At 46.5% G+C, this 23,567-nt stretch overlaps 8 protein-coding genes across 8 annotated transcripts; 4 read left to right on the top strand and 4 right to left on the bottom strand.

Moving 5' to 3' along the window:
- Positions 1 to 298: 298 nt before the first annotated feature.
- PEX2_003000 (glycoside hydrolase family 55 protein) lies at positions 299 to 5,043 on the bottom strand (the record flags this gene model as incomplete). The annotated part of the gene is made up of 13 exons (XM_016737578.1): positions 299 to 1,236; positions 1,295 to 1,677; positions 1,727 to 1,877; positions 1,938 to 2,703; positions 2,774 to 2,921; positions 2,990 to 3,057; positions 3,110 to 3,278; positions 3,362 to 3,453; positions 3,521 to 3,672; positions 3,749 to 3,772; positions 3,829 to 4,562; positions 4,621 to 4,670; positions 4,942 to 5,043. 13 exons carry the CDS (start codon positions 5,041 to 5,043, stop codon positions 299 to 301), a joined length of 3,777 nt encoding a protein of 1,258 aa, XP_016598634.1.
- Positions 5,044 to 6,493: 1,450 nt separating this feature from the next.
- Positions 6,494 to 10,283, top strand: PEX2_002990 (Chitinase II; the record flags this gene model as incomplete). Its single annotated transcript, XM_016737577.1, has 7 exons — positions 6,494 to 6,513; positions 6,768 to 8,745; positions 8,790 to 9,083; positions 9,152 to 9,383; positions 9,441 to 9,691; positions 9,789 to 9,900; positions 9,943 to 10,283. The coding sequence occupies 7 exons, from the start codon at positions 6,494 to 6,496 to the stop codon at positions 10,281 to 10,283; spliced, it is 3,228 nt and encodes a 1,075-aa protein (XP_016598633.1).
- A 324-nt stretch (positions 10,284 to 10,607) lies between these two features.
- PEX2_002980 (uncharacterized protein) lies at positions 10,608 to 11,378 on the bottom strand (the record flags this gene model as incomplete). Its single annotated transcript, XM_016737576.1, has 1 exon — positions 10,608 to 11,378. The coding sequence occupies one exon, from the start codon at positions 11,376 to 11,378 to the stop codon at positions 10,608 to 10,610; it is 771 nt and encodes a 256-aa protein (XP_016598632.1).
- A 518-nt stretch (positions 11,379 to 11,896) lies between these two features.
- On the bottom strand, positions 11,897 to 12,631 carry PEX2_002970 (EXPERA domain-containing protein; the record flags this gene model as incomplete). Its single annotated transcript, XM_016737575.1, has 1 exon — positions 11,897 to 12,631. One exon carries the CDS (start codon positions 12,629 to 12,631, stop codon positions 11,897 to 11,899), a length of 735 nt encoding a protein of 244 aa, XP_016598631.1.
- A 996-nt stretch (positions 12,632 to 13,627) lies between these two features.
- PEX2_002960 (uncharacterized protein) lies at positions 13,628 to 17,026 on the top strand (the record flags this gene model as incomplete). Its single annotated transcript, XM_016737574.1, has 5 exons — positions 13,628 to 14,052; positions 14,107 to 14,860; positions 14,916 to 15,128; positions 15,178 to 15,538; positions 15,591 to 17,026. The coding sequence occupies 5 exons, from the start codon at positions 13,628 to 13,630 to the stop codon at positions 17,024 to 17,026; spliced, it is 3,189 nt and encodes a 1,062-aa protein (XP_016598630.1).
- Positions 17,027 to 17,989: 963 nt separating this feature from the next.
- On the bottom strand, positions 17,990 to 18,334 carry PEX2_002950 (uncharacterized protein; the record flags this gene model as incomplete). The annotated part of the gene is made up of 1 exon (XM_016737573.1): positions 17,990 to 18,334. One exon carries the CDS (start codon positions 18,332 to 18,334, stop codon positions 17,990 to 17,992), a length of 345 nt encoding a protein of 114 aa, XP_016598629.1.
- Positions 18,335 to 20,563: 2,229 nt separating this feature from the next.
- On the top strand, positions 20,564 to 21,769 carry PEX2_002940 (M4 family metallopeptidase; the record flags this gene model as incomplete). Its single annotated transcript, XM_016737572.1, has 1 exon — positions 20,564 to 21,769. The coding sequence occupies one exon, from the start codon at positions 20,564 to 20,566 to the stop codon at positions 21,767 to 21,769; it is 1,206 nt and encodes a 401-aa protein (XP_016598628.1).
- Positions 21,770 to 22,193: 424 nt separating this feature from the next.
- Positions 22,194 to 22,619, top strand: PEX2_002930 (uncharacterized protein; the record flags this gene model as incomplete). Its single annotated transcript, XM_016737571.1, has 1 exon — positions 22,194 to 22,619. The coding sequence occupies one exon, from the start codon at positions 22,194 to 22,196 to the stop codon at positions 22,617 to 22,619; it is 426 nt and encodes a 141-aa protein (XP_016598627.1).
- Positions 22,620 to 23,567: the final 948 nt, after the last annotated feature.

Below are 23,567 nucleotides of genomic sequence, written 5' to 3'. Positions count from 1 at the left end.
GACAACGCACTAATTCGGCCTAGCGATGGCAGGATTCAAAGAGGTCTGCTGTATTAGATTCATAGTATGGGCCGACATTTAGTTATCTCGGGTGGTTATGAATATAGGTCTTACTATTAGAACAGTCAAATACATTCTTTGATAATAAGTCTCATGCGAAATACTGGCATTCAACCTTCAACAAGTACCGACCTGTAATAGATTGTAGGGACAACTTTCATCCTCAAGATCATTGAAGATGAACCACTTCCCAACCTCACTCTCTTCACATCGTATGTACCAAATCCACGCACAGTTTCTAGATTCCAAGATCTAACGCAGTGTTTGTAGCTACCACGGATGACCTAGGGGTGGTTGAGTTCGGACGAACGAGGCCCCAGCCTTGGGTTGGCCCAGTGCAGTATGCGGCTCCCATCTGCAATTCTGTCGTGCAAGAATCGGCTGATAGTGATGGATTCACAGCCAGAAATAAGGAAAATTCAATGCCACCCTGTACACAGATTGCTGTGCAGGTGTCCTGATCGCGGGCAACGTGCCAACGCCCACAACTCATTGTTGTCCCATTAGCCACTGTGCTATTAGCAGGTGGGGCAATATCCTGATCTGTAAACCCAGTATCTGAGCCTGGTAGTGATGTAACACCCGGTGGGGGCGCCATGTGCGTGTGGGTACCGGCCTGTGGCGACACGCAAAGAACATGCCCGTAGTTCACACTCCATTCTTGAAGATTGGTGCAGCCGCCATCAATCCAAGGATTTAATCGACGGATCACCCCACTATCCATGCCAAAGCTATCCTCAATTGTCGCACATGTGGCATTCGCAGGGTAGGTATAGACATTGTCACACGAAAATGGTAGACATATAGACAGCCCGGGTCTGATATCGGTGCAATCGATGATCTCTGGACTGCCGATGAAAAGCGCGGCGGAGGAAATAGTGTGCGTAACAGCAATGGAGTCACATGTATCCCCCTGGATAGTAGTGTAAACGATGTCAGAGGCGCAAAAGTCGTTGGGGTCATCGCTACGGTCTTCAACAGGTTTTGCGATATCTGTTGCCCCGGTCAAACCACACCTCTCCTGGGTCAGATTCAATAGCCTCTGATAGCTCTGGTCATAAAAGGAATATGGAGATTGTTGAGCCATTTGCAGAACGGTTGTATAGCAGTAGGAACACAACTCCGAGTCAAGCATTTCCTCCGCATGTTTGACAGGTGAGAATCCCGCGATTACATCTGCGATGAGAAAGAATGAGTAACTATTGAAACCAGTTATATAAACTCCGTGGCTCACCGCTGCAATATTCGCCCCCCTGGGGGCTCTGGAGACATGTCTGGTTCCATCCAGCCCAAAGAATACCGCCGCGAAAGTTCATCACATCCTCCTTGGTATCGAATTCTTTGCAGTGGGTGGTAACCTCTTCATACCACGATTGGATCGAATCTTTACATCCACGGCTGCAGACCATACTGGCGATAGTCTTGTTTGTATACGACTGTGGCCAGCCTCGCCCGAGAAATGCGTAGGTCTCATCGGGGCAATTGATCAATCTTGTCATTGCCGTTTGGCATGTGTTAGACAGTCTGTTGAGCAGAGCATTATTCCGTGATTTGCTATAAAGATAATAGCCCGTGAAATTGCGCTGGCCCACGATATCGGTTGGCTCGCGGTACCATCCTAGCAAGGAAGAAGTGTATCCATTCTTGGTATCTTTGGCCCACACAGGAGTCTCGCCATATGTATGCAGATGCACCTTGAGTGATATGCATTAACATTGAAGCCGCGATACAATTCTTGTTCAGCGTCGAGGCCCTTTTAGGACAATCCTTAGCTTGGAGCATGGAGCCCTTTGCTCCACCGACACGGAAATGGGAATCTGAAAACCAAGTGGTTAGAGTGTAAACAGAGGTGATAAATAAAAAATCGGATCACTTACCCCATAAGCCCGCTGAACCTTGAGTCGACTCGTGTATGTTCCATTCCACAAGAATGGCACCGGCCGTGGGTCCTGAGACAGTAAATAATAGTTCTTGGATTTCGACGATTCCCTCATCTCCATGGTCGCCGATTTTGACGGCTACATGGGGCTTCTCAATATCTTCGAACTTTGCCCCAGTGGCCATAATCTGCGACCACGCCTGACCCATGATCCGGGATCCTTCTGGGACCTTTAGTGTGTCTTTGATAATATACACACCGTAAGGGATAAAGACTATCGACGAGAGATTAGCGGCAGTAGAGAGAACACTGTTCAATGCATCCGTGTCATCTGTGACCCCGTCACCCTTGGCACCATATGCCTTTACATCAATGACTTGGCTTCCACCGAGATCATAGTATTGAGGTCGGCGACGCGTGAACAAATTCGGTTTCACATATTTGTTGCTACCAACCAGAGCTTCCGGGCGCTTCATAACCGGAAGATCATTCTCCTGGGCGAAAAAGACTCCACTGGCATTACCATAAAGGCCAAATCCCCAAGCATCAATCAGAACTTCGTTTCCACCAGCAAGAATTGGATCTGAAAATCTCTCGGCGATTATTGCCTTCTGAACGTTGAAGAAACCAACGTTCTGGAGAAGGAATTCTGTGGAGTTTTGCCCGTATAGGGAAGTCATTATTCCAGTCGGTGTGTTGGCAATTATTGCATCCACCAGAATTAAGGACCCGACCCCTTGTCCAGTGCTAAAAGAGCCACCGGCCTAGAAATACCAATAGTTAGAGACATCAGTAAGCCCGTTGAATTGAGGTAGGGTTCATGGCTAGACTGACCCCACCGGTAAGGAGGATACCCGTTCCACAGCTTTCAATGACAACGTCTTGCATCGTCCACGCCCAGTCCCAGTGGACCTGCATGGCAGTTTTGCATTGAACAAATACCAACTGACTCGTGGTGAACTGTTGGTTTCCCAAGTATGCACTGCCCTTTGTTGTCAGCTTTCTGGAGAAAGTTTGACACACCAAGTAGAAATCGGAATGAAGCCATACCCAAAATTTCCCCCGACGAAAGTCAGATTAGCCATAAAACCACCACTCCCATTCTCCATGTAGATACCCTAGAAACGAATTAGATCTACCCACAGGCGGTTTCAGCAAGGGGAAGCTCACTTGTTGGGTGTTACCAGCTGCTCGAGACATGTAAAAGTCAATATTTTCTAGGGATGTGCCTTGTGCAACCTGCCAATGGATGGCGCAGACGTAGGCATTAGGGTCAGTCCTTGTTATATCCATTTTGAAATTTCGCACACTGCGAAGGAAATTATTCGTGTTGATGTACCTATTACCATCGTCAGGGTTATATATTTGAAGGTGTAACCCGATCAAAGCATAAATAGCTTCAATTAGGCTTGTTTCACGTACCATTCATCTTGATCACCAACGTAAACATCCGACGTGATGACACCTAGTCCAACAAAGCTTGCAGCTGCGAGAATTGTAGGATAGTCGCCCGGCTGATAATTGATTAGACATGAGTAGTAAGATTAATGATTTGAATAGGCCGTGGAGCTCAGTACATACATCTCCGAGGAACTGAGTGTTGTAGTATTGGATGATAGGACTGCTAACAAGATAAGATCCACGTGGGAAAAACACCACAGCGGGATAAACCGTGCTAGAGCTGCAGTCAGCACCACATCGATTGCCATCGGCGATTGCTGTGTTGATGGCGGCTAAATAATTCCCAAAATTAGCTCAGGCCAAAATTTTAGAAACAATGCCTCCTCTCAATCAAATGAGCTGTCGCACCTGTATCATCCGTCACACCATCGCCTATTCAGCCGTCAGCTTATAGTGGTCAAGGGAACTAAAATAAAAGGTCTACTCACCCTTCGCACCGTAGTCTTTAACATTTCTGAAGACCTTGTACCCAGTGGGTGCGTATGGACTGGCACCTCGCTGCTCCAAGTTTGCCATCCAATAGTCGGACGATGAAGCTCTTTTCAACAGTTTCCCGTCGTTTTCAACGGTAGTCCGATTTGCAAGTGGCATTTCATCTGCCCAAGTCACAGCATATTCCGAAAGACCATCTGAATGCCGATGGGCTTGTTGAGGAGTGTTGGTGTCATTTGATTCTGCAAAGTATTTCATCCTCACGTTCATTGCCAAATCTGCCTCTTCTCCAGTCGATGGAGTAGGAGGTTGAGATTCAGCTAGAATTCTAGCTGCCTGGGCTAGTTCTGGAGAGATACTGTACACCAATCTGCGGGTAGAGTTTCCCTCATGGTCGTCTCTCTTCTCGTGGCTAGAAATATTTGGTAAGCTCTGTGTGACATTTGAACCATAATTCAACGGTGGAGCATTGATCTTTTGGCCAACAATCTGGTGTGCGTCCGCAAACTCATATCTGTTGTAAGTGATGTTTTCGTAACGCTCTTTGTTGATCACTGCCAGTTTTCCTAGAGCTTGCGAGACTAGTTCGGCGGAATCATTCACAGCTACCGGAGTCCCGCTATATTCTATTCGAGTAGAGGTTGCCCCAACGCTGATTTCAATCGGTGTCGGATTGTTATTCCCGCCCCGATGGAAGTGGTGGTGAAGGTGTGCATGGCCATGGTGATTGCTGTGACCTTCAGCAACTACCAATCTGCTCACCTGAAGGATTATGGCCACAGAGAAACCCAAGTATCGCATCGTTACCCACTCCGTAGACCTTCTCGCTAGTTGGAGGCTTTCTTATGCAAATAGCAAATTGTACAAACAACTTACTTGTATTCGAAGATGAGAATGCTTCCCTCGATGTCTGATAGAATGAAAGATCATTTTAGTATGCCGCACATGATTTTCCGAATTCAGTCTAGTAGTTCTTGCTCCAAAGGGTTCGGGGCTTCGCGCGATTCTACTTGGTGGAGATTGGGTGGCGCGTATTGACCGCTACAGCTCTTGGCAGAGTCCCAAGGTTGCATCCTTGGCATCGATCCGGCGCCTTGGCAAGTACATACGAAGTACATGTATCCAAATACGGGAACAGCCTGGCGAACTAGCTCAACGCTGAGAATGTTGTGGAAATTGCAGATACCTTGTGAGGCTAGTAAAGCTCTCATCTGTTGTTGGTTTGTTTATCTTGGTCAAGAGGATCCGGCATGCAAATAACCTTGAAGCTGATTGGGTAGGGGTTTCGGGAGTAGCCGCTCTCGAACCCGTGGGCTCATGGAGCACGAGTACCTAGGTATGTATCGCAATCTATCCATGGGGACGATCGTCTTAGTACTTTGTATTAGCTATTATTCTCAGCAAAATATCAGCTGTTTACCTACGGAGTACTCCGCACCTAGGGTCTTTCAGCTGGGCTAGGGCTTCGGTCAATCTTGGAATTGAGTGTCGGGATTTGGCACGTTTGTTTGATATATGCTTCCAATTTTGGAAGGACTCCAATTATATCTGGAGACTTTAAGCAGCATTATCATCGATGAAAAGGTCACAGAAACATTGGTCCTCTATAACTTGGTTTCCTACAGCGTTGTGAATGTCCAAATTTTACAAGTTTATGGATGCGAACCTCGGAACTTTCCATTGGTAGACTAAAGCCTCCGGTTGGCCGAGATGCAGTTGATGAACATATCGTATGTTTTATTGGGGGCTTGGCAGAGCTAGTCACTCATCCGATGGAGCCGCCGAGCCCTAACTATAGCAGAACACTGATTTTGCCGTTGTACGGAGTTGACCGGAGCCCGTCTGCAAGTTATTATTTACAAGTACACTGGGTGCAATGTAACGCTCCTTGTGAGGCCCGAGTCCCAAAAATGTAAGCCTTCCAACTAATGAAGCTAGAGCTTCGCGGATAGCAGGCAATAATAGGGGCCGGCGGTACATTTGCAGCTAGTCGAAATTAGACTAATCTCAATATACAGGGTTGAAATGAAACCAGTGGTAATTTTTGTATTTGGCCGATAATGAATGATATGGCTTTCAGTTTAAAAGAGGCATCGAGCATATTCGTAAAGCACTCAAGGAAAAAGTCCACGCTCAAGATAAGAGACACCAGTTTGTCGGTAACATGTCGAGACAGCGCTGGGTACTTACCCACACGACTTTCACTTTTGTATTTTTGTGCCTTCTGATAGGCACTGCCCTATCAGAGGGATGCAGTAAGAGTAACCCATGTTCTACGGGCTGTTGGTGAGTTCGCTATTCAAAATTTGAGGAGAGCAAAGCTGATAATGTGCTTTGAAAGTTCTAAAGATGGTTTCTGTGGCACAACAGAGGAACATTGCGGTGCAGGATGTGTTGATACTTGTGACTACAAGCTAGGCTGCGATGCATCAAACCCTTGTCCAAGTGGGTGTTGGTAAGTTAAAAGAAAATTCTCATATGCTCAGATGCTTTTCGATGGCCAATACTGACGACAGAAATTTTGAAGTAATAAATTTGGGATTTGTGGACTTGGTCCCAATTTCTGCGGAGATAGTTGTGTTGCCGGGTGCGACTCCAAAGCTGAATGCGACCCGGGTGACTATGGGTTAAAGTTCTCGAACGCGAAGAATTGTCCCTTGAATGTGTGCTGTTCGAAGTTTGTGAGTATTCAATTATTGGGTTGCTATAGCCGATCTAACAAGATGTCATTCTCACTAGGGTTTCTGTGGCGTAACCGAAGAATTTGCAAGTGCTCCTGGTCAAACGGTTTCTCTCTTCGATGTCTTCGCTAACAGCTTATCTCGAAATAGTGTGGAAATAAAACTGTCGACCGAGGGCACTGTTCTGAGAGCGGCCGACTCGATCGAGTCGTTGGATACTTCGAAGGCTGGGCATCCCGGAGACCATGCAACAGGTTCTGGCCCGAAAATATTCCAGGCGGCGTATATAGCCACATCAACTTTGCTTTCGCAACCATTGATCCGGAAACCTTCGAAGTCAAACCAGCCGATGAGCGAGATGTCGAGCTGTACACCCGGGTGACCGACTTGAAAAAGGGCGATCCAAACTTGGAAGTCTTTATCGCAATAGGGGGTTGGACATTCAACGATCCAGGCCCGACACAGACAGTCTTTTCCGACATTGCTAGATCTGTGGCGAATCAGAAAAAGTTCATCAATTCCCTAGTATCATTCATGTCCACCTACGATTTTGATGGAATGGACCTGGATTGGGAATACCCTGAGGCAACCGACCGCAATGGCCGTCCTGAGGATTTCAAAAATTTCCCTAAGTTTATTGCAAACCTGAGAAAGGCTCTAGATCACACAGGTGGTCGAAATGGGATTTCAATCACTCTCCCGGCGTCATACTGGTACTTACAACACTTCGATGTCAAGGCTCTGGCAAAGTCAGTCAGCTTCTTTAATATAATGTCCTACGATCTCCACGGCACCTGGGACTTAGGGAATAAATGGACCGGGGGATATCTAAATGCGCATACAAATCTCACAGAGATTGACCTCGCTTTAGATCTACTCTGGAGAAATGACATTCAAAAAGGCATGGTTGTCATGGGGCTAGCCTTCTACGGTCGGACATACACCATCGATCCTTCCTGCACAGATCCCGGATACATCTATCTATCTGGTGGTATCAAAGGAGCTTGCAGTCGAGAGGTCGGAGTCTTGCTTAACAATGAGATAGACCAGATCCGCGAAGCTAAAGGAGGTAAGCCCACTTTGGATCGGGATGCTACCGTGAAAATATACACTTGGGATAACCAGTGGGTTTCCTACGATGATGTCGATACATTCAAACTGAAAACGAACTTTGCCCGAAAACGATGCCTTGGTGGTGTCATGGTCTGGGCAATCAGCCATGACACCAAAAACGCGACTTACTCCAAAGCGTTGGGCACCGTCACTGGATACATTGGTAACATCCAATATGACTATGACTCTGGCAAAGTCACAGAGAAAAATCATCACGACCAATGCCATTGGACAAATTGTGGCATACCATGTCCTGCCGGCTGGCATATGATCCAGCGTACCGATAAATGGAAAAACTACGACGGCGAACCGATGATAGATGCATCGGCATGTGGAGAGGGTCTCGGCTATCGATCATGGTGCTGTCCGCCGGGAAAGTCCCCTACCTGCGGTTGGTATGAATTCAATGATGGCATCTGTGACGGTGGATGCGCAAGTGACATGAAAGAAATCGGCTCTACAAGGTCGGGTTGTCGCCAGGACACTCATCAGACAGCGTGCTGCACCAGCGGTATACCCTCCATGGCGCTTTATGACAGTTGTGAATGGGGGGGTAGTCCTGCGTGTGAGTCCGGCGCATGTGCCGGCAAGGGGAGCACAATGCAAACAGAGCTTGGCAAGTCTGGGACTGGTAGTGGAGGAAATTTCTGTCAGGATCACACTGGCAAAAACAACGACTATTGGCCAAGTCTGCAGCTTGGTGAGCAGAAATACTGCTGTAATACGGAGAAAGAAGAAAAGAGATGGCAGAACTGTGAATGGGTCTACCATTTTGGATATATCGACAAGGATATGAGTTGTGTTGGCTTTTGTCCAGCAGGGAAAGTCAAGGTAGCTATGGATACTTATAATCACGGTTGCTATCAAAGTGGATATGGGACCTATTGTTGCGAATCAAGCTACTATACTGAGACAACGCGGTACTCTGACGAGGTGCAGTATTTCAAAAATGCCCTCAAGGCATGGGGAAACAATCCAACTTGCGCAGTCAAACCTGATTTGAAGCAAGGGCACATCGAGACTACAGCCCTGGCGACCATAGACAAAACTGAAACACCAGCCCAAAGGATTCGATCATTCATTCTAAGCATGGTGGTTGCGTACCATATGGAGCGGCTGGTAACGTCGGCTCGCTGTGTGAAGTGTGGGATACATATGTCAAGGGCAAAGGCTGGTCAAACCTCGCATGTGACGACTTATACGCGAACTTGCAGGATAATTCCGAGCACGAGGCTTATCTGGTTCAATACGGGAGCTACAATGTTTCACAATCGCTCACCTGTGATCCCGAGAATTGGAATGACTTGCTTCAAGGTGGCAATGAAGATGACATTGTCTGTGATTTCGACTCCTGTATTTCCGACCCATTTTTGTGCACAGAAGAAGGATTTGACAATCCTTATTTCACGCAAAATAGCAAACAAAGCATCCATCAGCATACCCAATGGGCAGACCAGGTAAGCTTACATTGAAAACTTTCATGGCCTTCAATCTAGAGAGAGACTCACCGCATTAAACTACTAAGGTCCCTCACCTATTGGGAAAGCGGACGCCCGAACATGAGGACTCTTTTCTCTGTGATGATGGCACGATCAAGGTTGTCATCAGATTTTGGAGACAGGCATATCCAAGCAGCGGAGAATGGCCCACTGCTAACACAATCTACGACGAAGCAATTGATAATGAGGACGTTGAATGCACAAATACTGAGACTAACGTTCAAACAATAGTCCTGGCAGACAACACAGACTACCATAGTAAGTGTGCTTCTTAGGACTCCTTTGTATCAATGTTAATTCACCGAGAACGTGTAGCTGAGCACATCATCGAGCTCCAATCCATGCCCCTTTTCTTCGCATGGCTTGTCAGTAATATCAAGTGCCAAATTGACTGCGACTTCTTCTTGAACTTTTTCAACAAGAATGTCCTGAGTGGAACTACCGCAATGCCGGGAGGTTACAACCCAGGCACTCCATCTCTGCGAATCATGGAGGCCCTTGGGAGCTGGACAAACGACAAAAAGTTCCGTTTGTTGCAAAGAAGGTTGAATGGCATGAAAGCCCAGGTGCGTCCTCAGTACGAGTTTTCCTTTTCCAGGGGACTTTCCAGGGGTTATCCGATATTTAATTGGTATTATCGCTAACTCAACATTAATTAAACAGCTGTGGCGTCTTGTTGCTCCTGTGGAGGAAAAGAAATGGGGCACTGCCGTTGGGAAGGCAGATCCAGCGGAGGCAATCACTGCAATCAAGAAGGTAAGGCCGTTTCGCCGTGGTGTGTGAGTATAATAATGAGCTAAGGCTTACAACATATCAGGTCATCTCCGTGTTCAATTATCTGAAAATAACGAAGTTTGGAGTCGATTGAAGGCCACCAATAAATTGATTCGACAGGAATTGAAATCTACGCAAGACGCTTATAACAAAGCTACTGGAAAAAATACCAAAATCTTGGACTGTTGGGATGAGTGGTTTGCCGAACATTTAAGCACAATTGTTGATCATGCGACTGATTGGCTCACGGATGCACTGGATGACATGGAGAATGAATGGAGTGGGAAGAAAGACAAACTTAAAGCCAAAGTGATACGGATTATCAAGGGTCTTCGTACCCAAGTGGGAAAGAAGGTCAAACTCGATCTCAATGACCTATATTAAATAGTGTTTCTATAATATCACGGTGCTAATTCAAATGACAAGTCTCTACATGAAGTAAAGCCTGTGAGAAGAATAAAGGCCAATCCGATGAAACAAATTCGTAGATGGATAGACTAGCATGGGATTAACCCGAAAGCCGATTAACTGGGGAGGTACCTCCGGTGCAACCTCTGGAGTTTCAAAAAGCTCGGGGGCAGTGAGAGGGATAGTAATGAAAGCTTTGGGCCTGCTGATAGATTTATTTGTTCGCTTTGCTTCCCCTAATAGAATATATATGAAGGGCGTCCATTTAAAGCCGCGTAGCCGTTTACCCATAGTGCTGCATCAAAAGTCTTCGTACCAGGGAATATCTTCAGAAATGGTGCACATTTGAGACATGGGTACCATATCTCCAAGACGCGCAAGCCGGAAGAGTCGGGAAAGAGGAATGCGCATGTAGCCTGCGTACTGACTGCTTTGCTCTTGTTCGTATTTAGGTTCGACAACCGTCACCCAGGGCTCACTTTCCTGCGTTGAATCTTGCTCTGATTGCCCAGCAAGAGACTTTTGATGACGGATAAAACACTTCAAGGCCTCTTCGTCAATAACCAGACACCAGCGGAACCGGTTACCAAGAGCTCCGACCTCGCTTTCCACAAAGGCCCTGAAATCCTCTCGGACTTGAGCAATGCTAGCCCCATCAAAGCGAGTCTCGTCATCAAACACGAGACTGCGGTACCCGTCGCGTAAGATTCGATGGGATTGCTCGTGCTGGCGTCGACCGTGGTGTAATTCCCAGTCAAGTGTAGCGAAGATATTAGATCGGATCGCATCAGCGGCAGCTTCCCAGTAAAGATCTGACTCTGGGGTATAGACAGTGCGATAAATAGTATATCCCCAAGGCCAACGAAGAGGGAGTTCATATGTCAAGAGTCCCGTGGCTTCACACGAGGCCCGTTTAAACCATGGTTGGATCTTGAGCTGGCGGACTCGCTGTTCATGTTCACGTTCCGTTTCCTCGGGCGGGAAATCTCCGGACGTAGATGACCATGGCGTGGTCCAGCTCTCGTGGTGAAACCACCAGGGAATCCGGACAGCGTCTCGATTTGGTGCCATGAGGATGAAAATTGAGAAGCTTGTAATCCAGAAATCGTGGGAAACACGAGTTAATGACAAGAGTACGCCAAGAAAACCAAAATTACTACGCTAATGATGTGGCTTGGGAAGCCGTGACTAAGTACGGAGCAAGCCTACCTAGGTAACTGGATCCTGATAATATTCCGGTCTTCTAGAAATCCCTTAGGTCAAGTAGGCAAATCTCTGATTTATTATCATTGTCGAATTTGAAGTCACGGTGATAACCTTAGAAGTCATTGCTTTCTATCAAAATGCTATGTAAGAAGCGATGTTAACATTTTTTACTATCATCAAGAGCCAGTAATGCTTGAGAGACAATCAAAATTCTATCATCACAATTTATGCAACCATGATCCTAACAGACATAGCGACATTTCACCAGCCTGGTTTTATACCTGATGGATGTGAACCGATCAAGATTTCCGAAAAAAAGATGGCAAAGATTTCAGCCGTAAGTTCATCCAGGCGTTCCAATAACACCCACACTCAGACCTAGCTTACTGGTTCTTCCTCTCATCCTCAGACTCCGCTGCCACAAAGGCACCGCGTAGCTCTTTCGCCGCCTCCCACAACACCCACAGAGGGATAAAGACCCAGAGAGTATTGAAGAAGAACAAGTACAGCCAAAGATAAACCGGATCCTCAGTAGCCAGCTGAGAGCTTCCCGTCAGCCATTCCGGCGCAAAGGTCATAAATCCACCGTACAACTCGGCCGTAGCCAGCACGGTCGAAACCAGCCACAGCGTCGCCTTAACACCGCCACGGGACTTGGCACTGATCTTCTCATTCGACGACCGGCACAGCAAATAGCAGATGTAAACCGCAGCCGGACCACCGAGGAAGACGGTCAATAACTCCAGCGAGATGACAGTCAAATCAGCGCCAGCCCAGCGGCGGTCAGCCTTGGCGTATTCCTGCCACAGACGCGAGGTAGGTCGAGTCCCGTATGCGGGACCGTAGAGACGGGTTGGGTCGTTGAGGAAGAAGGGCTCCACGCTCTGATTTGCAGCAAGAGTGGTGTAGCTGAAGAAGCACTCGTAGAGAAACGAGCCTTCGATGAAGATGTGGGTGAGAGCGTCATACGCGTGCCAGAAAAAGAGGACACGATCGCGTGTCCTGTGGGCTGGGACAAGTGTCTTGCTCAAAATGTACGCGATTGGCATCATAGAAAGTGAGAATACGATGCAGAGGACTGTCGTCGCGTCCAAAGTGAAGGACGCGGTGGACGCCATGGTGGATTTGATTATTTGGAGATCGTCAAGGGGTCTATGGTGGTAGGCAAGCTTGTAGATATCTCAGCCTGGTAGAATCAACACTATTTAGATGTGTTTCATGCTTTGTGGAATCAATTGAGAGCTTGATGGGGTGTCTGATAGGAGACGAAATAAAAAAATTAGGGGCTGAGCTGTCGCGACGATCAAAAGTTGGTGCCTCAGGCAGCGAGTGGGTCGCGGAGTGCAATTTCTATAAGAGTTCGGAGAGTAGTTATATCTTCATTTTCAGGTTTTGTTTTCCTTTGTATCACTTGAAACAAGCAGTGTAATACCCTTGCTTACTGCATGTTGTCATGTTCGATTTGGTTTGAACCACCTTGACAGTAAAATGCAGGGGATAAGTGGGCGGTCTCTGCTCGTTCGTCTTCATGTCCAACCCAAAATGAAAAAAATACCAATTTAGCAGAAGTTTTAATGATTCTCTACGCTATCAGTCGTTTGTATAGTTCCAGACTGGCTTGCACTCACCCGACACCACCTTTCTCAACGCTTCTTTGTTTGCCTGCAGCACACACAGCCTAGTGGGAATTTATCAAAGAAACGTGGGTTTGGGAAAAGCCGTCTGCATTCTCCACCGATACCCATTCATACTATTGATTCAGTTGGCCAATAATTATGTTGTATAAATCACTAACTTGAAAAAAGTACCTGTGGTTGGGTGCACCCATCGAATAGGCGAATCAACCCTGATGTCCGTGTTGGCTCAGAATGCTTGGCGGGTTATCCTTCGAGGCTGTCTCTTTCACAGCTATTACTATAATGGCTAAGCGTTCTTCGGCTTGTCTCTGGGCAACACTTTGTTATATTTTACTGTCTACCTCAGTCCAGACCTGTTGAAAGGCATTCTGTTCACCTTGTGGATCATGACTGTAGGGAAGACCACTCCTCTCATAGCTTCTTGTCCATTCTCTCTCAAATTATTCAGTCTCGTTGGCATTGTATTTTTTCGATTAAATGCCTTCAAATCTCGGGGTTATCGAGATCCCCGCCCTCACCAAGGTGACATGGGACGTATGCAACCAATGCCAAATCCTCGCGAAGGATGCTCCCACAGGACTCCAAAGGCTAGTAACTGAGCTGGGCTCGTTACAAGGCACTTTGCGCGCCATCTCCGACGATGTGAGCTCCAACTCATCTTTCTTTGAGAAGATGGATGAGGATCGCAAACAGACCTTCGAACGAACCCTCGGTACTTGTCTCGCGACCCTACAGCGATTGAAAGAGCTCCTTGCCCGGTGGAAGGGGTTTGAAACTGGCGATGGAATGGTCTTCTGGCAAAAGATCAAATGGGCGACACAACGAACCCAGATTGAGGATATCAGATCTAGGATCATGGTGCACACTTGCAATCTGAGTCTATGTTCAAGCTCTAAAGGGAAGTGAGTTTGTTCTGCTTGTCTCGAAATTTGGGGCTCATGGTCTAATCATTTTAGTGTATCGCTTTCTCCTATAGAGAAAACAATGGTTCTAGCGATGGAAGAGGATGAACAGGTTGTTCTCAGCACGGAGGCATCACCTGTTCGGGATACAGACTCTGTTGTCTCGCCGATGAGCCCAGCCCTTGGTGTGGTAGAGCTACCAGCTAATAACGAAGAGGAATGCGAAATCGATATAATCCAGGACGTCCGCGCCAGAATGTCGGATTTAGCTAATAATAGAAGCTCTGTGAGTAGCAGCAGCAACGTCAAATATACATCCACATCCTCCGAATCGGCGATGACCCAATCCGATGATTCGCTCTTCAACAGTACCCCGGCGACTTCTTGGTTATCCTTGGACACCTCACCATTCCTATCTACTAGGGGTCGAATAAATTATACACGGATCCGCAGTGAGCAGCTTCTCTTGGGCGGTTCGATCGACGGTCGGACACTTGATGGTGGAATATGGGCGAACGAGTCCGACCTGGCGGAGAAACAAGTCGTACATCACAAAAGATCCTACTCTGATGCTGAATACGGCCATCCGTGGGTTGTCGAGGCCGTGACATCCGCTATGCAAAATCTTCGTGAGGTTCGGCACCAGGAGCATATCTCACGGCCAATACGTTTTGGGCCACAGAATGAATTACATAAACCAACTGCGGAAACATTGAAAATATTCGAAGCATCAGTCAATGACGGTTTGCAGATCACAAGGCTACGAACAAGAGATTGGCTTCGCGTGGCGACTTGGTGGTTGTTGAAAGTGAGATCTCCGTGTAAAATTAACAGGACACAATATTTACTAACGTTTTCTCAAGGCGCGCACGACATTAGCAAATTGCAACAGACATAATTATGTCAGTGCCCGTGGTAGTCTGAGTCCCTCCATAGAATCCAGATCGACTAGTCACCAAGCTTATCTTGACCTCCTCAAGGCTTCATATATTCTGTACGATATTGTTCTGGAGGAAGAAGCCACCTCTTCTCCTCTGATTGATGAGGATCGAAAGTCAATTGTCGAGGTTTCCGATGTCAGCGCCTTCTAATCATTTACTTGAACATGTGACTAATTCAATATAGGGTATCAACGAGGAACTTTCCCAATATACTTCAGTCGACATCCCCGAACCGTCGAACCTACATGCCCAAAACCTTGCCATTTGGGAGCCTATGCAGCCGGAGGAAATCTGGGATGGCGGCATTGATCTAGATCTTGGGTTGGATAATTTGCGCTGGATTGCTGTTGATTTAGAGGATGCAGGTAACGAACAGGAAAAGGTCCTCTACCGCACTTTTGTCAATGCCAGCATCGGGGGCAAAAGATCTCGCATGCGCACCAAGGGTGCTCCCTACATGCTCTTGCTGGCAACACGGGAAGGTGAAAGTGAGCCAAAAATTATTCTCTGCAACCAAAGTGGTAGTCTGTGTCTTGAACGAGACTGTAAGTGATGATTCTTATAACACCCTCTCATGAAGCTAACCGATAATGCTAGTCGTACTGGATGATCTACCGCCCCTTATTCAATTATCAAATGCCGCTTTGACTGGCTTCCCCGGAGCTCGAGTCTCAGAACCTGTCCCATTTAAATTTGAGGATATGAGCGTTTCGATATCATTCCAGTCTGATGGAGATCTCGCGCAATTCATCAATATTCCAAAGGCTTACTTTGACGCTGTATGGCAGAGAGAACTAGTTGATGCAAGCGAATCTACCGAGAGCGTTATTTTCAAGACTTCGGTGGATATGTTCGAGCAACTGAACACGCCAACCATGAAATCATTGAACCCGCCTGTCGTGGTCAAATCGTGCGAGGTGCGCATTCTGGAACGCTCTTTTGGGGAAGCCTGGCGGTCTATCCGACGCATGGTAATTACTTCCTCTGCTGCCGAGAAGTCTCCAGGGACGATGGAACTTTTCATGCCTCTCAGTGGAATTCAGATCAACCGAGGAAACATGTCCCGCCAAGTGGTCTTACAGTGGTCCGACACATGCCAAGCGCGATCTGACAAGACCGATGGCAGTTATAACACCCTGCACTCCTACGTTTACGACGACACAGCGCCAAATATTGGTGTCGGTCTACAATTCCACTCATATCTAGAGGCGTGGGATTTTGAAAAAGCCGTCCTAGAGATGAACTTCCGTCCGGAGTTCTCATGGTCGCAACCCTGTGGATCTGGTCTCGTCTACAATGTGGTTGATGCAGGCACTGAGCACAAGCAATACAAAGCCGTGCTGGTATTTCGAACTCGTGCATCATGGCGATATTCAGACCTGTACTATATATATCGTGACGCCGACTATGAATACGACCACTCCTTGTTCAGGATCCATTTCCCTCGCATCTACTCCACAGACTACATCTCAACTCACGTTGACCAGCTCTACCATCCAGAGACACCCGTCAATTTCTCCCATTGCGACAAGAAGACCAGCCAGACAACCATCGAGTTTGGCAACGACCTTGTAGCCCGCTCATTCCTCAGCTCCCTCTCTCCTCTGTACGAACTCCTCTACTCCCGGCGGATCCAGTCCCTATCAACGAAAGGCAATTCACTCTTCGGGTTCCAGATGTCCGGCAAGCGCAGCGCCGAGATACAACTATGGCGTCGGGGAACGGCTTTCCAATTTGCCGCACGGTGGGATGATTCCGACTCGGACAAGTGGCTAACCATCTCTGTTCCATCCGAGTTCATCGATTTCTCAAAAGAGAATACCCGGCTCACCCTTCCACGTCTTCCATACTTGCGTGGCATGACACTTGATATGATGAATGTCATGGCTCGGAGCCCCAAGAATTCCAATGCCAAAAAAAAAGAGGGTGCCATCTCGATTTCTTTTCAAATAAGTGAAGGTCAGCCTGCCCCATCCCTTTTGGAACTTAATCTTAAGTTTTTATATCATACTAACCAATATCGAAATAAATAATAGACCGAGATGAGTTTCTGGCTGTGTTACAAGGGCAGCAATTGCCGAAATTCTTATAAAAATCTCTCATCTACTCAGATTGAATAAACAAATTTCAAAATTGACCACCTCGTTTATGTATTCCTGCTTCGAATAGGACACCGATAATACCGATCAAAAACTACAAGCTCTCAAAATGAGGTAGGTGAAAGAATAGTCATGCACACGGGGCAATATTAGCATTTGGTGGGACTACGTTCCACACACCGTATTTTCACAGCTATACTGCAGTTACCCTCACAATTCGTGTGACAGAGCCATAGTCATGAGTTATATGAGATTATCAAGCTATTCAAAGAGGTAAACAAAATAAATTCTATTAGTAAAAAGATGATTCTGGGCAGATATTGAGTGTCTGGTCATCTTTTAAGGAAACCCCAATTTTTTTTATTGGGGAACCTGGTTAGCGTACCGTTTGAACCGCGAGCTTTATAGGGACTTTGCCCCAATCCAGGTAGATGAGTGAGCGTTTCCACCTAGCCATATCTACTGGGTGAGATATATAGCAGTGACGTCATACATAACAAACGTGACTCTGTGTGTTTTGGTCTATTGGTGCCTATAATTTAAGGTCAGATACCAGAAATCACAGCAGGGGCTTAACATCTCGGTAGAAAAAACCTCTATAACTATATAGACTATTATTATAATTAGTCTTAATCCTACTTTAATCCTACTTTTATTCCTTAGTATTATATAGCTAAGATTAGACTGCGACATCGCCCATGGACGGGCGGGTGGGCATTGCCCACGGGCCTTATGTAAGCGGGAAATGGGCCCTATTGAGAGGCCCATGGCCCGTGGGCCTTTTTAGTAAGCAAAATTAGCGTAACGCGTGATCTTTTTTGACAGATTTCAAAATATTTCAACTAAATTTGTAATTTTTATATATTTACAATCATAATTCCGGATTTTTATATATATTTAAGACAACTTTATATAACGGTAGGCATAGTGGGCATGCCCGCGGGCGGTGGGCGTTAAGGACGGGCACTCGAAAACCCAAATAGCCCACCGCCCGCTGTGGACGGGCAATGTGGCATACCGCTTCTTATACGTCAGCTCCAAGTCATCATTTTCGGCCTTGCGTATACGAGTGCTCCAGCCGGCTGTATAGATATCCTTGGAGCACGTGTCCAGGAACTGGACATTCATCTTGGTGGTTGAGGCCACATGAAAAGTCGATAGGACAGTGTCTGCTAGCTCGAGTTTAAAGCTGAGCACCGCATCCGGGTCGAGCAAGAGCCTGACCTCGTAGTTGGACGTCATGTTTGTCACCGTGTCTGCTGGAGGAACGATCGTGGAAGTCATAGTAAATTATTAACTGAGGAAGAGATGTATGGTTGCTAAAGGCTTTGGGGCGGGGCGTGGACGAAGCGATCCAGGCAATAAAGGGATTGTAACTACACGAGCAAACCAAGATTGTGCTTGAAGATTGCTATTGGACGAAGTCTTAGTACTCCGGTCTACCTAAAAGCTTTTATAGCGACGAAGCAAATAGTACCAGTTCTACGTAGAATGCAGTCGTTAGCGGAACAAATCATCTAGAACCCTTGTCGCTAAAATTTATGATGATATGATTTCGTATTCCGGGCACACTCTCGTTACCCACGCACGACACTCCAAGTTTTAGACATCATTCAATCTCCCGCCATATTCCTCAATTAATTATGTTCTGATTGAGAACCCGTGACATAAAATAATGCTGCACTGAGTCTCAATGCGACTATGACAGAGCACGGTTTATATACGCGCAAATCTGTGAATTATCAAATAATCTTAAGTTTATGGACTTCCACAGCAGTACTTTCAAGACTATGCTAATAGTATTTGGAACGTTTTATCGGATTTTTCTTTCAATCTAGAAATCGATATCCATAAACGGCCATTCCATAGCAAACTTTTGGCCAATTTCAAGCACAAATTCACTTTCGCTTGGCACAATTATAGAAGTAGGAATAGACTTTGACGTCCCATAACCTGATCCGCTGGTCCGGGTATCTGATCTTTGTTAATGTAGCCTAATTTTGAGCTTGTTACCAGTTGATACCGATTCTGTAAATGTAAGGCTTTGACAGTGAGGAGAAACCTCGGATAACCCAACATCAGACGAAGTCAGTACAAGTTTGCGGGCTCATATGATTGACATAAACTGGCGGCGGCCATCCGCTTTGGGCGCTCATTACTAAATTTACCTCAATGGCAAAAGTAAGATTAATTTGTCCCTTCGTGTTAACATGTTTGTATTTTTGCTTCCCCGCCGCAATTCGTAATCCCAAGGGTATTGGATTGGCTGCTGTTTAAGGGTTGGTTAGGGTGATATCACTATTTTGTCTGTTTATTGTATATTATTACAAACTGTGTGGGTGAATTGCTCTGGCTAGGAAGTCGATAGAACCACACCAACAAAATTGGATTTATCTTTGGAGAAGCGCGTTCCTAGTTCGTGCGCATCATACGTCATTTTATTTGCGGGTTGAACTAACAGTCTATTAGTATACCACCGGGTCACTGTTTCTGGCTGTTTACTTTGAACCAGAAAAAGTCGGTTCTTTGAAATAAGGAAAATCACATTTTCCAATGGTCACCGTCAACCTAAAAGTTTGATTTTACTAGATTTTACTAGACAACCACAAGATGAATCCTTGTGGTCTCCGCTGGCAAGCCTAAAAGTAATGCCTTTTGTGGGAGATCACACGACTAACGAGGCCGCATGCGGCATGATCTGCCGTCAAGACAATGCGATTGAAATTAGAGTTCTACCGGCTTATCCGAGCCTTAGTTGGTATGCTACATACATTATTGTAGTCAAACCTTCACTAATCCTTGTCACAAGTTAATATTTCTCACATCGCTCATTATCTGTGTTGAACTGTGCTGGGGAATACGAGGTAAATTAGTCTCAGCAATGTTCTATACAAGGTTCCTTCGAGCCCCTTTACAACCATGGTCAATACGTCCGAGCCGCGTTTCGATGTTCTATGAACGGTAAACTTAAGTGCTCCTGTAATGAATGTGTTCTAGCTTGCTCTACACAGAAGAACGACGTGGAGCGCACTAGCCCATGGGCACATAAAATGGGATCCTTGTTCCAAAATTGCGAGAGAAGTGGTGGCTGAGTTTCTAGGGATATTGTATTGCAAGTCATGGGAAGCAGGATAGTCTGGATGGAATTCAGAATTGCCTAGCCATAAGATAGCTAGTAATCTAATCGTCACATTTACATTATCTGTACAAATAATGACTTAAACAATGACGGGAGTGAAGATCTAGATCATGAACAATGAAGCAAAGGAAAATGGGCCAGGTGGTCATGTTACCGTATGAAGTCTACATCAGCATTAATGTATATAAAGCGATAGACTTCTAGGGGAAAGGAAGGCTGTGGACACATCCTAGAGAATTATCATAAGCAACTACTTCAATCTTATCAGTCAGCTTCTTTATTATTCAAAGTCAGCCAAGGGTATCGACCGATATACCTGCCAGGTCGTGAGCATGGCTCCTTTATGTGGCATTATACCAGAATATGTACTGGAGGGCATCATTGAAAAGGGGTTGGCACCACAGGACACTATCCGTCGGTGCCAATCCACTCTTGAAAAAACAAAGCAACTTCAAGATGTTCGTGAACGTCATCGGCAGAGTATCGCAGCGGCTCAGCCACAACAAACCTCTCAAGGTATTATTCCACCTTACATCCTTGAAACACTTGCACGGAATGCTGCGACAGAACAACAACGCGAGGCAGCCCGCCACACACTTGCATACAGTGCTAAGCATCGAACAGTGGCAGGGCGTGTGCGTCAATTGAACCGTACGGTCTACGATGCGCAGAATTCACGTGATGATCATCCTCCCCGTGACAAAATTCTGATTCCAGAAGGTGGTGAACTTCTTTCGCAAGAGACTGATCCAACAAACAATGCAAACGAGTGCTATGTTGGGCTTGGGAAGACTTATGACTTCTACTTCAATTTCTTCGGGCGAAATTCATTTGATAATAATGGTATCAAGCTCGATGGCTTCGTGCATGCTGGGGACCTCTACAACGCCTTCTTCAACGGCGAAGAGCTAGTCTTTGGTGACGGAGATGGTGTTCTCTTTGATGGCTTCACAGATGAGCTCGATGTTATCGGTCACGAGTTTAGCCATGGCGTGGTGGAGTTTACGAGTTTACTTCCATACTGGTACCAGAGTGGTGCTCTCAATGAGTCTATTGCAGATGCCTTTGGTATTATGGTAAAACAATGGGGTGAAGGCAACCCCCAGACTGTTGACCACGCCAACTGGCTTATTGGGGAGGGAATCTGGGCTGCAGGTGTCAATGGCAGGGCTCTCCGGGATATGGCGAATCCTGGAACAGCTTTTGATGATGATCGAGTGGGGAAAGACCCTCAGCCTGCGCACTGGAGGGATTTCAAGAAACTCAGCAACGACAATGGCGGTGTTCACATCAACTCTGGCATCCCAAATCGCGCTTTCTTCCTTGCTGCTACTAAGATTGGGGGATATGCTTGGGAAGGTGCTGGTCCTATCTGGTACCGCGCTCTGAGCAGTGGTAAGCTTCCCACGGATGGTGAAGCTACATTCAAAGAGTTCGCCGATCTTACAATTGAGAGTGCTGGCGAGCATGTGGATAAAGTCAGGGAAGCTTGGACCGCCGTTGGTTATCCATTCCCTGAGAAGAGGCATGAGCTGTAATAACTAGTCCGAATGAGCCGGATTACCCGTGTTTTAGGAGTCAGAATTCTGTTTGTGCAAAAGTCTGTTATTTAATGTTCATTATTGCAGAAACTCACCCCTATATCGCCTCACCTAATCAAAATTGATCCGACAGTATTTCAATTCGGGGCACAGCTCTCTTAGAATCTACAATGTATCTAGGGTAACTATAGTATGATGGTTCTAATGAGGCACTAGGCCAAAAATGGCAATGCTTCGTTCCTACAGGCTGGGTATTGTTCCTACTGACATCACCCATGACCTAGGTAGTTGGCTCACGACGAGGGTAAATGGGAGTGTTCGCAGTGCGGTTTCTTCTGGTCGCTCTAGAGGTCTACGCTGCCATACCGACAAAAGCGACGGCAAGCTTCTGCAACCACTTGTCCGGCCACCTGGCCCAGAGATGGGAAAGCACAGTCCAACGTGCCCATCACGCTTCCTTAATCAAAGCCTTGCTAAAACAGCGCTCAAAAGCCCACGGAGCCCGCTCAACTCCGTGATGAATCAAGTTTTAAAGGCCTGCCAAATTACGATGCAATCGGCAGCTTTACTCAAGAAAGAAGTAAGCGAATTACGCGCTGAAAACGAGACGAAAAAGCGAAAAAGGACTCAGTCTAGAGGGCAAATAGCTTCCGAAGAAAGCCTCTCAGTTTTAGAGGCCTCTACATTAACGATGCAGCCGGAGCAAGCAGTTTTAACGCAAATACCCCGTGAAGCAGAATCAGCTCCGGCACCTTTACAGCCACGTACGAGAGCCTTACCGAAGTGCAGTATATGTGTAATTCAGGGTCATAAATTGACTACATTTCCTATGAGAACACGTTTTTAGCTTATTGAATTTAATGGCGTTTTGGTTAAGAAAAACGCATTTAAAATGAATAGATATAGGTAGGGTGGCGGCTCGCTTATGGTGGCGGGTCGCATGTGAATTAGTTACGTTACGAAGTGTAATTACAGAAGCTTGCCTGCCGAAGCTGCCAACCTGGCTTGCCTGGTTCGACCAAGCGGTTGCCCTACAAAGCGGGCATCAAACATGACTGATGCCCCTGCCAAGCCCCAGAGTTCACAAAGTCCGAGACATGCTAAACACGTGATAGAATGATCTATAAATTATTACTATATTTGACATAACTACAATCACTTCTTATTAGCTATGGTTTCCATCCTCTTACTTTTATAGCACACTATACACACTACTAGCCTACATAGTGGAAATACCACAATCATCAGCTAATAGAGCTTATAGCCATTGAATCCGTTCCTGAATTATGTAGATACCCCTGTATTGAAATCGTTAGCTATAATGGCTAATCAACCATCTTCAACAACATGAGCCCATCCCCATACCGATCGCTATTACCTGGGTGTCTTCCCTGTGGAAACTTTGCGCGGGGGACAATCCCCGGCGACAATGGGGATGGATCACTCCCGAGTCAGCTCGAAACATAGCCCCGAGGCCCCGAGGCCGAGCGGTGGGTGGAGCACGCACCGAGTAGACACAGCAGAAGGGATGTGATGTTAACCGGCTGAGTCCCCACTTTAGTGGTATAGTCAGAAGCGATAATTAGAGTCAAATGAGCGTAATCAGATAGCATGGGAGCTTATCGGCTAAATGGTGGGTCACTCCAAACCTACGCAGCGAACCGGTGTTGTTTTTCGGGGTGCCGGTCCGAGCCCGAAATTATACTAGCCAGGTTCGTCGTCGACGATGAGAAGTTGCAGATTCGGCTCATTGGGCTCAATTAAAGGAGCCAAATGGTCTTTATTAAAAGGCTCT

Source organism: Penicillium expansum (genome assembly GCF_000769745.1).
Source record: "Penicillium expansum strain MD-8 chromosome Unknown contig8, whole genome shotgun sequence".
Classification (NCBI taxonomy): domain Eukaryota; kingdom Fungi; phylum Ascomycota; class Eurotiomycetes; order Eurotiales; family Aspergillaceae; genus Penicillium; species Penicillium expansum.
The sequence above is the reverse complement of the archived record's forward strand: the minus strand, read 5'-3'. Positions and strand labels throughout refer to the sequence as shown.